Source organism: Diadema antillarum, unplaced genomic scaffold, assembly GCF_040938485.1.
Source record: "Diadema antillarum isolate AM-2024a unplaced genomic scaffold, OU_Dant_1.0 seq00000271_RagTag, whole genome shotgun sequence".
Taxonomy (NCBI): domain Eukaryota; kingdom Metazoa; phylum Echinodermata; class Echinoidea; order Diadematoida; family Diadematidae; genus Diadema; species Diadema antillarum.
In genome coordinates, this window is record NW_027271306.1 from 351162 (window position 1) to 368077 (window position 16916).

The 16916-nt window shown below is 40.0% G+C and overlaps 2 protein-coding genes across 2 annotated transcripts; both read right to left on the reverse strand.

The window, feature by feature from the left end:
* Positions 1-139: 139 nt before the first annotated feature.
* LOC139729937 (uncharacterized) lies at positions 140-2023 on the reverse strand. Its single transcript, XM_071640858.1, has 2 exons — positions 1450-2023; positions 140-732 (listed from the first exon to the last, which is right to left on the reverse strand). The coding sequence occupies exons 1-2, from the start codon at positions 2021-2023 to the stop codon at positions 140-142; spliced, it is 1167 nt and encodes a 388-aa protein (XP_071496959.1).
* A 6323-nt stretch (positions 2024-8346) lies between these two features.
* On the reverse strand, positions 8347-10219 carry LOC139729938 (uncharacterized). The gene is made up of 2 exons (XM_071640859.1): positions 9646-10219; positions 8347-8939 (listed from the first exon to the last, which is right to left on the reverse strand). The coding sequence occupies exons 1-2, from the start codon at positions 10217-10219 to the stop codon at positions 8347-8349; spliced, it is 1167 nt and encodes a 388-aa protein (XP_071496960.1).
* Positions 10220-16916: the final 6697 nt, after the last annotated feature.

The window sequence follows — 16916 nt, forward strand, 5'->3', positions numbered from 1 at the left end:
AGCAGACTGCTCCACCCATGCTAGTTAATGTCAGCGTCGATCATTAAATCAATAATGTTATTGGTCTTCAGGCATCACAGTTTTTAAAACAGTTTTTTTAAGTATTCTTCTTTTTTTTAAGTTTTGAGTTGCTATCGGTCTAGGCTACCGCGGGAGGCGGGTAAGTTGTCGTTGCATATGGTTGCGTCGGAGCTGGAGGAGGCGGTAGCACGGTCTGCATTCCTGAGGCTTGAGGAGCATACGGTGGCGGTGGTTCGACGCCGTACCTATTCGGCTGGTCATTAGGGGCATTGTTCGTTACCACGATAACAGTACTTGTAGTTGCGGGCATAACCCCCTGCGCGTTGATGACGTACCCAACCCGCTCCTGTAAGTCCAGGTTCTTGTTGGCCTCACTTACGAGCAAGGGCATCTGGAAGAGGTCTGCCAGCCAGCCCAGCCCGAAGACGCCCAGGGTGAAGAGATACAGAATGCCCCTGCTGTAGTTCCGCAGGTAAAAATGGTGGAGACCAAGAAGTCCAAGCGGCATGTGAAGGAGGTAGGCATCGAGGAGTGAGTAACGAGGAGGATCGAGGGCCCCGCCCTGTTTGAGGAGTTTTACCTCCTTGTTCGCCTTCCAAACCAGGAAGGGAATGCGGAACAGATCCATGAACCAGCTAAATATATTCAGACCTAGCGTTGCGGTGTAAAACAAACCATAGCGGACCCGGCCGAGGTAGATATGATGGATACCTGAACGCAAAATTGTCAGAGGAAATGAAGAATCACTTTAGAAATTGAAGTTACATGGCATTCAACAGCTGGGTTATTTAATCTAAGTTTCGTTGTCATTGTCAGAGAAGAAGATAACGATCTTACATTGTCTTTTGATAACTCTCACAGCATTGTTTATTTTGTCAAACACTTTTAGTGTCTAGTATCAAAAGGTTTTTCTTTTGTATATATAGTGTATTTCTGCAGAGAGTTGCACAGAAAGGAATGCAAAGAGCCTCTTTTTTTACACATAACACATTTTATTAAGTGAGATATATCTTACGAAAATCATTGTTAAATGTCTGCAGAAAGAAATGAGAAGCCAATTCAATCTTCAAATCACTGTCAATCTCGTTGGTTACAATAAACAACAATAACAAATTTCTGAATTATCAGTTGGATAAGTAAGTACAGGTGTAAGTAAGTAACAAAATAAAACTACTGAATTTCTAAATGATAGATCATCACCATGACATTAACGGAGAGGTTTTTTTTTTTTCAAATGAATATATTTTTCTATATCTACTTCCCCTCCCCATCCTTTTTTTATCCTTTCCATTTGGGATTAAGGTTCCCACTGCCAATTTATGTAGGTTTTCTCTAAAGAAACAATGAAGTGAATCTCAACAACTTCATAACAGAGTAATGGGGCTATACCTAACTCCCACTCCTGGTGCTAATATACTGTCAACTTACCAAACAAGCCACAAGGAGGCAACCACAAGAGGTAGGCATCGATAACAGACATCTTTCGGAGTATCCCGGGATACTTGTGGCTGACAAGCCAGTGGCCCTTCTCCCTCACCTCCCGTATGACTTCGTTACAGTCTCTGACGAGGAACCATATTCGGAACCAATCGACAACCCAACCGATACCGAAGATTCCTATCGTAGCGGAGTAGACGAAGCCGAGGAACAGGTTATTCAGGTAGAAGTGGTGACAACCAAAGATTCCCAGAGGGGAATACAGGAGGATGGCGGTCAACACGAAGGAGCGCTCATTAGGCGGGGAGGGGCCGTGAGGGACCACGGAGACCTGGTCGTTGTCGTAAGTCGGCGCATTTGCTTGCTGCGGTGGCACAATAACCTGGGGAAACGCCGGGGTTGAAACTTGGTATGCCTGTACCTGCTGCGAGTCCGAGCTTGAGGCAGGGGTGGCCCATTGTTGGCTATGACTGGGGTTAGAATACGAGGTTGGATGTTGCGAATTTGTCGCTCCAGGAACGGCTTCAGCGCCGCATAGGTCATGCTTGTCTTCACTAGAAACCATGATTGGTAAAAATCAACGATATTTTGTTGCGTGACACTGTTACTTGTATATTTCGCTTATAGATTATGAGGCAAGATGTCAGCATTACAGTAATGAGCTACACTATAGACCAAACGTGTGGCCGTACCTTCCGTCTATCGCCCGAACTGATCAAACTTTGAACTGTTTAAAGATAACTAGCAGTCAGGAGAGATGCTATATTGTAATCCCGCTCTTCCTTATTTGCTTAACGTCGGTGTATGACGTCATTCGCTGATATATGGTAACATCGTCATTGTCCATTATTATTCGGAGCCACAGTTTCAATTTTAAGGTAGGAGCATGGTGACACGCTTGAATTATCAGGAGTGCAGCCATGCCTGTTGCCTGTCGAATTGAATTTTAGGGATAACGGTATTCTCTTTCTTTTACCTTTAGATAGAAAAGTGTTTGCTATTTGAGTAAGTGTGACGACGCCCGTCTTTGGTGTAAGGTTATACACTATAGTAAGCGGAAACAGCGAAGCACTAAACCGGTTGTTATGCTTTATATGTTTGCGTTACGTCATGAGTTCTCTATCTATCCAAGAGTGATGGGTAAACATCTGTCCTAAGAGTAGGAGAGACAGACAGAAAAGATGATGTAGAGAATTTTTATTTGCATATTTGCACGGTCTTCAACTGGAGACATCGTTCCTGGTAAATTGAGTCAAAGACATCCGCATGAAAAGCATCTTTGTCTTTACACTAACGCCTGGTGTGATAGGAATTAGCAGGTCACATTCTAATTTTCTTCTCACCCTGTACCGAAGAATATTCCGTCAGCTTGTAACCAGAACGGCGCTCTCGTATTCTAAGATTTGAGCATAGATTTAAACGAAACAACCAATTTTCATTAAATGTTCACTTTTAGTCAAAAGTGAATAGATTTATAAGCATTGTTCCACATATCGGTAAAATAGTGCCATTGTGATTTTTAATTTTGAACATTATACCGAAAAATGAAAGTACAGGTGTAGTTAAATCGAAAAATTGACATCATAGCGTAGATGACATCAATCTCCACAACACGATACCAATAACTTAATAACCCTCCCCCCCCCCCCCAAAAAAAAAAAAAAATGCGATAACGCTTTTCTGGTTCTCGGCCGACGATTCTTTCTTGGCACTCGATCTGCTCACAGAGAAATAATTGCTTTTTGCATGACATCACATCACATCACACCTTTCATCGACCATAAAAGAGTCTACGATATTCAAACATTTTGAGACTAATAAATTGATTCTTTGCATAATCTGCGTTGTCATCTACATCCTGAGTCGAGCTCGAATTGTTCCATCTTTGCTAACTTTAATAATATCATTCCAGAATACGATAATCATGCATCAAAGTTGATTGATCACGAGATATTACCATATATATATTCAATAACTTTTTACATAAACCTTCGCATTTGATATTGATACAAACATTAGCATTTTCTTTCTTTTTTTAAATTAACATTCGATTTTTCTCTTTCACAAGTTTCCTAACCTTTCCTCTTCAAGTCGTATATGAATCGCATAGATCAATGTAGTTTGAGTGAAGTCCTTGTGCTAGCGGATAAAACAACACAGAAAGCAATATTTTGCATACTTTGAAGTAACTATGTGATGTGATGCAGAATGTGTAGCGAATGAGTCAAATGTGTGTGATGCATTAGATATTTCCATATAAAAATACTGACATGATGAAAAACTACTCTAAAGTCTATAGACCAAGAATCAAGACCATTAAATATAGATAACAAGATTTATTTCAATATTTTTTCCGCGGTAATAATACAATTGCACTTTCAACATAAAGCATCCTGTAATCCTACCAAAGACGTGACAAATATTATTCCTTCGTTTCGTTTCCCAGTTGTAGTAGACAAGTTTATTTCTTATTTATTTATCTATTTACTCAGTATTCTTTATCCAGGTTGAATAGGCAGTTACTCATACGAGAGTATGAAAAAGAAGATTATTAGAAAAAGGGATGACGTACCCTGGTTTGATGATTGAGGTGCTAAACACTGTATTACTCAATCTAAATTGCAAGGCGAGTTTGCGGCAGCATTGAGAGCGTGCGTCAACATTTCTTACCTGTTCTTAATTCAAAAATCATCTGTATTAATGTAGACTAATATTATTTTGACGTACATGCCGCATTCGAGAAATACATGTTCAAAAACAAACAAACAAACAAAATAGAATGCTCATTGAATAGGCAATGTGGGTAATATAGATTACATCGTTTACATTTCCACATAAGTCAACTTGTGCATTTTTATATTGTCCATATCATGAGTATATGAATCATTTATAGTTGACTTAAACGAACAATGCTCAATGAAGTCAAGTAAAATAAAGTAATTTTGGATTGAACTGACCTTAAACACTAACAGATGTATAAATCTGGATCTTTGATGACTGAGAGCAAGATTATTGCTTTAGAATAATAAATAATTCCTATATTAACATTATGCCATCAAGGACATAGTAGACACATTGATTTTGGGTTCTTTCAGCAGATACTAGTCTGGATTGTAAGACAAACGAATATCTTATACTACACAAAGATGATTTGCAATCACAGTTCCAACGAATCCTCTTCATAACTGTAAACATCAGAGAATGTGGAAGAATCTTTGCCAGAAGATGTCTGCCTGAAACCAAAACTGATTACTGCAGAGATTAAAAACAACGCGATGTAATGTCCTGACGATGAGGGCATAAATCAACCCTTAAAAATCCGCTCAACTTGTATCACAGCATCATGGTTTTACAGGCCGATTGATGAGTGATCATGACATTGTAAGCAGACTCCTCCAGCCATGCTATTAAATGTCAGCGCCAATCATTACATTAATAATGTTTCTGGTCTTCAGACATCACAGTTTTGAGTTTGAGTTAATATCTGCCTAGGCTACCGCTGGAGGCGGATAATTCGTAGTTGCATATAGTGGTTTAAAATTTTGAACATTTTACCGAAAATGAAAATACAGATGTAATTAAATAGAAAAATTGACACCATAGTGTAGATGAAATCAAGCTCTACAGTACGATACAAATAATTCAATACCCCCCCCCAAAAAACAAACAAAAACAAAACAAAACAAAAAACAAAAAACAAAAAAACAAAAAAAACAAAAAAAAACAAAAAAAATATGCGATAACGCTTTTTGGTTCTCAGCCAAAGATTCTTTCTTGGCGTTCGATCTGCACACAGAGAAACATTTGCTTTTTGCATGACATCACATGTAATTCCTTTCATCGACCATAAAAGAGTATAAGATATTCATACATTTTGCTACTATTAAATTGATCCTTTGCATAATCTGCGTTGTCATCTACTTCCTGATTCGAGCTTCAATTGTTCCATCCTTGCTCACTTTAATAACATCATTGATTCCAGAATGCGATTATTATGCATCAAATTTGATTGATCACGAGAAATTACTTCAAAACAGTGGTCAATTAAAATCGCCCCCTATTTTGAGCTGGTATATAAGAGATGCTCATTTCTACCTCAATCCCAAGTAAAACACTGTGAATACATTACTTCCCTCACTTAACTACGGGACTACATTACAAATAATTTCCTTTTTCGTTATAGGCATATTCGCTCAAAAAGAATTCTTTTATACAATAGTAAAGATGCCCCCTAAATTTCGAAAGTAATCAATTATCGCGACTTGTCTAGACAACTACAGTGTAGGCTAGGACTGACCATCATTTCATTTCGTTCATCTATGGCACAATTTTGAATGAAAGAATAAGCCAGAAAATGAGAGAAAAGATTTACAGAAAGTACTTATGGAAGCGCCTTCTGTGAGACCCATAGAGGCATGATAAGCTTCTCCAAGATAATATTTTAATACTTTATATGTAAGGTTTCACCAGGGAGGTGGTTGCTTTCACCTCCCTGGTCTCACAACAAGCTCAAGATGCTGTTTTTGGAACAAGAGCGTCCTTGGACGTATGTATACGCAAAAGCATTTCTTAGATGGGTTTACATTCTGTGTTGGCTACATTTCCAAAGTTCATAGTATTTGATTTCCTTGTTTTTTCTTATTTGGTCAGTCTTCTCTCATCTATTGAGACACCATAGTTTTGATTTACATTTGAGCTATTAATTCATTGAAATTCATCAGCGGTATAGTTTGTCTATCTTGCATCAAACACTACGTAAAATGGATTACATATTTCTCTTGTCTCCCACTTTTCTTGTTATTGCAAAATTAGATTTAAAAAAACATAATTACACTTGCATGAACAGACACATACAAAAACATTCAACCACACATGCGCGATTTCCTTCAGGACGAAATTTACCATAAATATTCAATAACTTTTTACATAAACCTTCGCATTTGATATTAATATAAACATTAGCATTTTCTTTCTTTTTTTTAAATTAACATTCGATTTTTCTCTTTCACAAGTTTCCTAACTTTTCCTCTTCAAGTCGTATATGAATCGCATAGATCAGATGTAGTTTGAGTGAAGTCCTTGTGCTAGCGGATAAAACAATACAGAAAGCAATATTTTGCATACTTTGAAGTAACTATGTGATGTGATGCAGAATGTGTAGCGAATAAGTCAAATGTGTGTGATGCATTAGATATTTCCATATAAAAATACTGACATGATGAAAAGAAATTCTAAAGTCTATAGACCAAGAATCAAGACCAGTAAATATAGATAACAAGATTTATTTCAATATTTTTTCCGCGGTAATAATACAATTGCACTTTCAACATAAAGCATCCTGTAATCCTACCAAAGACGTGACAAATATTATTTCTTCGTTTCGTTTCCCAGTTGTAGTAGACAAGTTTATTTCTTATTTATTTATCTATCTACTCAGTATTCTTTATCCAGGTTGAATAGGCAGTTACTCGTACGAGAGTAAGAAAAAGAAGATTACTAGAAAAAGAGATGACGTACCCTGGTTTGATGATTGAGGTGCTAAACACTGTATTACTCAGTCTGAATTGCAAGGCGAGTTTGTGGCAGCATTGAGAGTGTAATCGGTGCGTCAACATTTCTTACCTGTTCTTAATTCAAAAACCATCTGTATTAATGTAGAATAACATTGTTTTGACGTACATGCCGCATTCGAGAAATACATGTTCAAAAACAAACAAACAAAATAGAATGCTTATTGAGTAGGCAATGTGTGTAATATAGATTACATCAAAGAAAGACATTATTCAGAGGGGTGAAGGTTCAGATGCAAGTTTCTTCACTTTGTCTCCCTCTACAAATTAGATTTGTTAAGATCGCAACTGCTGATCTGTAAATTAACAAACATGTCGGAAAAAAGGAACCAGCGGGACTCGAACCTGTCATCTACTGCTTTCCGGGCAGCGACACTACCACCAGGCTGTCCCTGGTTGCCGGCAGTGACACGATGAACATGGAACAAATACCCAAGCTCCGAAATTCCGACATTGTTATGTTCGGAGCTTGGGTATTTGTTCCATGTTCATCGTGTCACTGCCGGCAACCAGGGACAGCCTGGTGGTAGTGTCGCTGCCCGGAAAGCAGTAGATGAGAGGTTCGAGTCCCGCTGGTTCCTTTTTTCCGACATGTTTGTTAATTTACAGATCAGCAGTTGCGATCTTGATAGATTACATCGTTTACATTTCCACATAAGTCAACTTGTGCATTTCTTATATTGTCCATATCATGAGTATATGAATCATAGGTTAGTTGACTTAAACGAACAATGCTCAATAAGTCAAAGTAAAATAAAGTAATTTTGGATTGAACTGACCTTCAACACTAACAGATGCATAAATCTGGATCTTTGACGACTGAGAGCAAGATTATTGCTTTAGAATAATAAATAATTCCTATATTAACATTATGCCATCGAGGACATAGTAGACACATTGATTTTGGGTTCTTTCAGCAGATACTAGTTTGGATTGTAAGACAAACGAATATCTTACACTACACAAAGATGATTTGCAATCACAGTTCCAACGAATCCTCTTCATAACTGTAAACATCAGAGAATGTGGAAGAATCTTTGCCAGAAGATGTCTGCCTGAAACCAAAACTGATCACTGCATAGATTAAAAACGACGCGATATAATGTCCTGACGATGAGGGCATAAAATCAACCCTTGCAAATCCGCTCATCTTGTATCACCCAATCATGGTTTTACAGGCCGATTGATGAGTGATCATGACATTGTATCAATAAGCAGACTGCTCCAGCCATGCTATTTAATGTCAGCGCCAATCATTACATTAACAATGTTTTTGGTCTTCAGACATCACAGTTTTGAGTTTTGAGTTAAAATCTGCCTATGCTACCGCTGGAGGCGGATAATTCGTAGTTGCATATGGTTGCGTTGGAGCTGGAGGAGGCGGTGGCACGGTCTGCATCTCTGAGGCTTGGGGAGCATACGGTGGCGGTGGTTCGACGCCGTACCTATTCGGCTGGTCATGAGGGGCATTGTTCGTTACCACGATAACAGTGCTTGTCGTTGCGGGCATAACCCCCTGCGCGTTGATGACGTACCCAACCCGCTCCTGTAAGTCCAGGTTCTTGTTGGCTTCATTTACGAGCAGGGGCATCTGGAAGAGGTCGGCCAGCCAGCCCAGCCCGAAGACGCCCAGGGTGAAGAGATACAGAATGCCCCTGCTGTAGTTCCGGAGGTAAAAGTGGTGGAGACCAAAAAGTCCAAGCGGCATGTGAAGGAGGTAGGCATCGAGGAGGGAGTACCGAGGAGGATCGAGGGCCCCGCCCTGTTTGAGGAGTTTTACCTCCTTGTTCGCCTTCCAAACCAGGAAGGGAATGCGGAACAGATCCATGAACCAGCTAAATATATTCAGACCTAGCGTTGCGGTGTAAAACAAGCCATAGCGGACCCGGCCGAGGTAGATATGATGGATGCCTGAATGCAAAATATTGTTGGAAGAAAGAAAAAAAAAATCACTCAATGAATTAAAGTTACATCGTATTAAGCAGCTGGGTTTCGTTTATCTAAGTGCAGTTTCATTGTTCGAGAAAAAGAGAACAATCGTACATTATCTTTTAATAACTGTAACATTATCGTTTCTTTTGTCAAGCCTATGAGAGTGTCAAAGGTTTCATTTTGTGTATATTCAGAAGAGAGCTGCACAAAGAAAAAAAATGTGAAAGTTGACTGAAAAGACCTTTTCTTCCTTTTTTTTTGCACGTAACACATTTTTTTGATAAGATATCGAACAAAAATTACAGTAAATACGTCTGCTGAAAGAATGGAGAAGTAAATTCAATCTTGAAATCACTGTCAATCTCGTTTGTTACAAAAAGAAGACAACAACAGCAAATTTCCTAATTATCAGTTGGATAAGTAAGGAACAAAATAAAACTGCTGAATTTCTAAATGATAAATCATCACCATGACTGAATTTACGGGGAAGTTTTCCCAAGTGACTGAATTGTTCTATATCTACTTTCCCTCCCCATCCTTTCTTTATCCTTTCCACTGGGGATTAAGGTTCCCACTGCCAATTTATGTAGGTTTTCTGTGAAGAAACAATGAAGTGAATCTCGACAACTTCTCAACAGTAATGGGTTTATACCTAACTTTCCCCCTGCTGTTACTGTCAACTTACCAAACAGGCCAAAAGGAGGCAACCATAAGAGGTAGGCATCGATAACAGACATCTTTCGGAGTATCCTGGGATACTTGTGGCTGACGAGCCAGTGGCCCCTCTCCCTCGCCTCCCGTATGACTTCGTTACAGTCTCTGACGAGGAACCATATTCGGAACCAATCGACAACCCAGCCGATACCGAAGATCCCCATCGTACTGGAGTAGACGAAGCCGAGGAACAGGTTATTCAGGTAGAAGTGATGACAACCAAAGATTCCCAGAGGGGAATACAGGAGGATGGCGGTCAACGCGAAGGAGCGCTCATTAGGCGGCGAGGGGCCGTGAGGGACCACGGAGACCTGGTCGTTGTCGTAAGTCGGCGCATTTGCTTGCTGCGGTGGCACAATAACCTGAGGAAACGCCGGGGTTGAAACTTGGTATGCCTGTACCTGCTGTGAGGACGAGCTTGAGGCAGGGGTGGCCCATTGTTGGCTATGACCGGGGTTAGAATACGAGGTTGGATGTTGCGAATTGGGCGCTCCGGAAACGGCTTCAGCACCGCTTAGGTCTTGCTTGCCTTCACTAGAAACCATGATTTGTATAGATCAACGCTATCTGAGTTGTGTGACACTGCTTCTGTAATGTTTCACTTATGAGGCAAGATGTCAGCTTTACAGTAATGAGCTACACTATTGACCCAACGTCTGGGCCGTACCTTCCGTCTATCGCCCGAACTGATCAAAGTTTGAACTTTTTAAAGATAACTAGCAGTCAGGAGAGATGCTGTATTGTAATCCTGCTCTTCCTTATTTGCTTAACGTCGGTGTATGACGTCATTCGCTGATATGGTAACATCGTCATCGTCCATTATTATTCGGAGCTTCTGATTTTCAATTTAAAGGGCGGAGCATAGTTACAGGCTTAAATTACAATACATTACAAATAATTTCCGTTTCTGTTATAGGCATATTCGTTCACAAAGAAATTCCTTTATACAATTGTAAAACTGCCCCCTTAATTTCGAAAGTAATCAATTATCGAGACTTGTCTAGACAATATACAGTGTAGGCTAGGACTGACCATTAATTATTCTATTTCGCCTTATGGCACAATTTTGAATGGAAGAATAAGCTAGAATATGGAAGTGCCTTCTGTGAAACCCGAAGAGGCAGGACGAACATCTCTGAAACATTTTATCTTAATACGCTATACATACACGGTCTCATTGATGAGAGTAGTGAAGAGAGAGCAATTTAAAGCTACAGACAACGTTACCATGATTACGCGAAGCCTATATATGGGATCCTGCATGACAACGCATATGGGTTTTGGAACAAGAGCGTCCTGTGACATTATGCACGCAAAAGTATTTTTAGGTGGGTTTACATCCGTTAATATTAGATGATTTACTTGAAAAGTATGTGTTAAAATGATCTCATTAGCATGCTTTATTTCCCCTTCGGATCCGTCTGGGTTACTAACGGGCTAAAATAAATACTGTGCTTTTTCGTACGATGAAATACGTTGCTATTCTGTACTCGAAATCCAGCTCACAACCATTACTAATTTTGGCGCCATCTCGTGGAAGTCTTGATGTAACAAAGCTTTTGGTAGTCACAAATCATCTGTTGCCATGAGGGTTTATACATGTATTATAATCTGAATATAAGTCAGTAAGCCATTCGAGGCGCAGCATGCGTGACCAATTAGGATGATAGCAGTCCCACGTGGTTTATCATTAACAGCTATAACGACCGGTATATCTTTACATTGATATTCCAAACATAAGATGGAACATGGACCATATTGAATCAGACAACACGGCTGGCAGTTATAGTGTTTACCCGACACTTCAGGACATGATAATCGGCAAATGTTTGAAAAATCGGCAAATGATGTAAATACCTCACCTAAATGGCTGGTCGTCGCGTAAATATCGTGTGTTGATATTATAGCAATACATCAATTACACATAAGAAAGAAAGAGAGGAAAATACGAAATAAGCAACAAGACTGGGAGAGAGAGAGAGAGAGAGAGAGAGAGAAACACAGAGAGAGGTAGAGAGCTGGGTGGCGGGGAGAAACACCTTTTACAAGGGGGAGGGGTTATGACAGGTGCACGTCACGAGACCGACACCCACGAGTCATACAGCCCACAAGTCATACAGTCCACGAGTCATACAGCTCACAAGTCATACAGCCCATGAGTCCGATACTAAACCAACAAGGTCCACGAGATCGACACATTACGCGCCGTGTTGTATCTGTCGTACTCATGGGCTGTTTTTGCCTAGTGTGGAACTCATGGGCTTTATTTGCCTAGTGTCGAACTCGTGGGCTGTATGACTCGTGAGCTGTATGACTCATGGACCTGTTTTCAATGTCGAACTCGTGGGCTGTATGACTCGTGGGTGTCGGTCTAGTGGGATGACCCCGCTATGACGCCGGTATTTTTTTTTTTTTTGTGTAAACGCATATAATAGTGATACGACAAATGCGCACGCAAATCAAACACTGGTTCACAAATATAAAACTCCGTAGAGACTTAAACATTTATTCCAACATAATGAAAACGATAGACAGATTAGTCAGCAGTTCATTAAGAATGACAATGAAGTAGTCATCAAGTTCCAGTCTCTCATATTTTATTATGAAATGAGGAAATAAACAAGAAAATGTAATTTTCATGATTACCATCTCTGTGCACGTATATTGGCAACGCGCATCAAGCCCCACAGTACATGCATAATACATATTGAGAAACATCGTTCACTTTTCCCATTTAAAACACGTGGAAGGCAGTAATCTTCATTTGGCCATAATATACCCCCGAGTTAAATTCATGTATCTGAAGATCCGGTGATAAAATTCAGTTTGCACGGTTGGGAGAAGAAAATACCTGTACACCTACAGCATGCATGTCTAGCATATATATGAACCGTTTTCTTTTTACTTTTCGATCATCTTATCCTCATCCTTTAAATTTTGCCTTGCTATATAATTTCGGGAGGGGGGGGGGGGTTGATTGCCTGAAAATGTAAATCAAAGTTAGAGGATAAATTATGTTGAGTATCTGTAGTTCAGTGTAGATCTATGATGAGCCAGCATCTGTTGGAAAAGACAATGCGATGTTTTGGCTTCGAGGGTCGCATGTTGCGACACGGATTGTCGCCCCTACACGGATTGTCGCCTCCTGCTCGGGGCGACAATCCGTGACGGGCGCTGGCGGCACGGATTGTCGCCCCCGTCACGGATTGTCGCCTGGCGACAATCCGTGACGCTTGTGCAGTTCCCAGTTTTTGACCTCGAAGGCGACAATCCGTGTTGGCAAAAAATTTGTTGCGACACGGATTGTCGCCCCGTCACGGATTGTCGCCCCGGTCTCGGGGTGGTTCCTCCGGTGTTAAGCTTTGGTGGAGTGGGTATGACTGGTAAGTTATGCGTATGTGTGTGTGTGTGTGTGTGTGTGTGTGTGTATTGTGAGCTGCATGATATGTGATGTGTATGATTTGTTGTGTGTGTGTTTGGAGTATAATAATACAAATTATGTAGAAATTGTGCATGTGTGGTGGTTACATAGTGGTAGTGGTTTGTTTGTCTGTGTGTATACGTGTGCCTGTATGCTTACGTGTGTATGTGGAATGTAGTGGCGCTACTGTGGCAATACAAACGCCTTCAGAGCGTATGAGCACGTGTTTAAAGAATTCACACCAGCGTTGATCTAAAAATAGTATGGGTGTGTCAACCAAATATCAGCGGTGAGGCGGGCTAGGCGAGAGAGAGACCGCGAGAAAATGCATACGAGGGAAGTACCCTCCCCAAATGTTATTTGTCTTTGTTCATTTTTCCCTGCAGTCATTTTCCTCCATCAGTCTTATAAACTAGAACGTCCATACCACTATTCTTTGTCCCAGAATAGGTTTGGCATGCTTTATGCATGAGCGAATAATTTCCACACGCCGTAAAAAATGTGTCAATCGTTACTTGATTTTACCACAAACGAACCGCCATTGCACACCGCTATACAAACACAAACAAACACCAACAAACACTCAAACAAACCTCATAATGCAAACAAACCAACTCATCACCTTTTTTCCTCGATATTTATTGATTTCATTCAAATCATTCATAAATCGACCCATTCTGGGTGCAACATGAACAAAAAAAGTTACAAATTGCAATTCGAAACAAAAATCCAATCCCCAAATCCAATCCCCAACCCACCAACCCCTGATTTAACAAAACCTAAATCATCCCACACCCACATTCACCGACCCAAATACACACACACACACACACACACACACACACACGAAGGTTCGTTGTTCCGAAGTTTCGTTTTTTCCGAGGCTTCATTTATCCGAAACACACAATTCCCTATACCTAGTGGTTCGTTGATCCAAAACCGAAATTCGGAATAAGGAACCTTCGGAATAATGACCCTTCGGAAAAATGAGCCTTCGGACGAATGAGCCTTCAGAATAACAAACTTTTGCAATAACGAAATGTAACCCCCTTCCCGCATACCGACGCACACCCGAACCGATACCACATCCTTCCTGATGAAAAGATTTCCCAATGTTGATAAATAAGACATAATGGACCGTATGCAGAAAAGCAGCATCCGCCCGCACGCAAGCTCCACTCCGAATTCATATACAAATCTGTCAAACAAACTCATCAAATTCAAAGCTGCTGATAAAATCAATATCAATGTTTATGCCAGCAACAGCTTACTAGGTATCCCTCCCCACGCGCAGCTAAAAAACACATACGCAAAAAACTGACATAATAAACACATTCTTCCATCACACACACACACACACACACACATACACACACACACGCACACGCACAAACGGACACTAAATTATCATGTGCACGCGCACATACACACTTCCTTGAAACCTCACCATGACTTTTTACATGGCATGTTTGCATGGATGTAGCCATGTAAGTTATGTGTTAGTATTTCAATGATTATGTCCAGAACGATATTACCCAGCAAAATGTGCTTCGATGGCGGGCGACAATCCGTGTAGGGGGCGACAATCCGTGCCGCCAACGCCCGTCACGGATTGTCGCCCCGAGCAGGAGGCGACAATCCGTGTAGGGGCGACAATTCGTGTCGCAACAGTCGCACATCCCGTTCTGAATTCTTATGATATGGCGACAGCTAGTGTATAAGAACGAAGAGAAACGAGCGGAACGATCAGATCGACTATCGTGTCAGTCATGAGCCCATGACTATGCTGAACATGATTACGTGTTACTTGTAAGAGGGTCGTACCTAAGTGACGACTACAAGACTTGCCTAAGGTGTGGTCAACACACCGACGACTGATGCAATCAAACTGGATGAAAAAAAAAACCACAAAAACAAAAGCATTTACAGAAACCACGTGACCATTAAAGTAACTGGCCACTTGGTCCTCAGAGGAAAAAAAACTATCACTACATTTTAAGTTACTAAACATGCTAAACAGACCTCGTAACTCTAATTTTTTGAATGCACCATGTTTGATACAAGATATAATATCAGACACGAAGCGTCAAATAAAGCAATACATTTTCTATGCTTCTGTTCACGAATACAAGACGACTTGTCAAAAACAACAATCAGAAAGATGAAAACATGATTGACAAACTCATATAGATTACATCTATTTCTCGTAACTCAGATAACAAGGAATGATTAGAATGAAAGAAAGAAACACAGACAGAAATATTTCTTTCTGTTTCCATATAGAAAGAGTCATCTCGTCTTCCATTTGCACGAAAAAAAAAAGCCTCAGCATACAATGTACATGTCAATTTTCAGTGGTGACAGAAAGGTCATATAGGAATTGTGCACATAAGCTAACGACAACTGGCTTGTATATGGTTCACTCTATATGGGTCCAGGCTGATTTCTAATCACCTGTAGGGCACTGCCAGTATGTACTATTACCCAAGTAATGGCTGGTGCCCAGGCACTTATGTACACTGTACTTGGGCTATGCGGGATGTATATAGTGGCTTACTAGTATCCTTCTTTTGTAAGGATGTGGGTCCCAGGTATATAGGATTGTAAACTAATGATTAATGTTGAACCGCATCCATTATACCAAAATGTTCCGAATGTCTTATTGTAGCAAGCTGTTTATCGAGGATTTCAACTGACGTACTGGTGTCCCAATATTGCACAATGCCGATTCCACTTCCTTTGCACGCAAAGAGATGAAGGTGCATGAGATTTCTGTTTTCCAACATCGATTTCTCAAATTAAATGATATGGTGTATAGAATTACTTAGACGTGACTTGATTCTAATGCAGACACTATTTTACCCGACTTGTTTATATTATGTCGTTTTTATTGAATAGAAATTTACATTTCATGTAAATCATAGCTCATAAGTAGCATTTTTGCAGAATTCCGTTTACGTTCTATACTGTCAGATTAAAAACCATTATAAACATCGCTTGTGGGAACCAGAAAGCGTGACGTGGCAACAACTTGTCGTTTCTAAATGCTGTTATTTATTGCAATGTTTTCAAGACGAACAGCTGAATTTGTTATAGCACATAATTAGGTCTTCAAGGAAACGGTCAATATTTATGAATTTGAATACATGCCTTACATTACATCTGCAGGCCTATTGCCATGTCAATCGATGTCACACATCTCCGCGTCTCCATATTATACAAAGAGTTAAGAGTACTGATTCATAGTCGAGTTGTTATGTGCACTTGCCCAACAGCACACACGCTAAATGGTGATCACTTGCTGTCTCTTACAATCACTATACAACATCATCTTTCGCCATTTTTAGCTTTTTGTTTTATTGTAGATTTTGAATCTTCACAGTAGAGTGATAACGATCACTTTGAAACTGGTTTGAATTTCTGGCGAGCTTGGGTTTGAGTTTAATCACGGATGATTGTTTCATTGTCTATGAGAGACAGAAGTATGATATTTAATTCATGATCCACGAGAAATGACCTGAAAGAAATCTATATATTTCTTTCTCTCAAATCAATGATCTATAATTCCACGCTAAACCGTAAACTCCCAATGTTCAATGTTTTACACTTTGAGCATCCGACGTGCGATAAAATTTGTGATAACATGCACGCTAGATTCAGCGATACCCTGTGACACACTGAACACTTGATAAGTCTAAATTACACTTATATACAGCCTAAACAAATGCACTGGTACAGTATACAGACGAAAAATCTTACTCTGATACCTTGTAACAAAAAAAATAATAATAATAAAAACCCCAACAAGAATGTCAATAACC

What these genes read in the sequence shown, in the direction of transcription:
- LOC139729937 (XM_071640858.1), bottom strand. Translation starts at nt 2,023, where the DNA reads ATGGTTTCTAGTGAAGACAAGCATGACCTATGCGGCGCTGAAGCCGTT. An exon ending in GCCTCCTTGTGGCTTGTTTG is followed by an intron (nt 733 to 1,449) that starts GTAAGTTGACAG and finishes TTTTGCGTTCAG; the next exon opens with GTATCCATCATATCTACCTC.
- LOC139729938 (XM_071640859.1), bottom strand. Translation starts at nt 10,219, where the DNA reads ATGGTTTCTAGTGAAGGCAAGCAAGACCTAAGCGGTGCTGAAGCCGTT. An exon ending in GCCTCCTTTTGGCCTGTTTG is followed by an intron (nt 8,940 to 9,645) that starts GTAAGTTGACAG and finishes TTTTGCATTCAG; the next exon opens with GCATCCATCATATCTACCTC.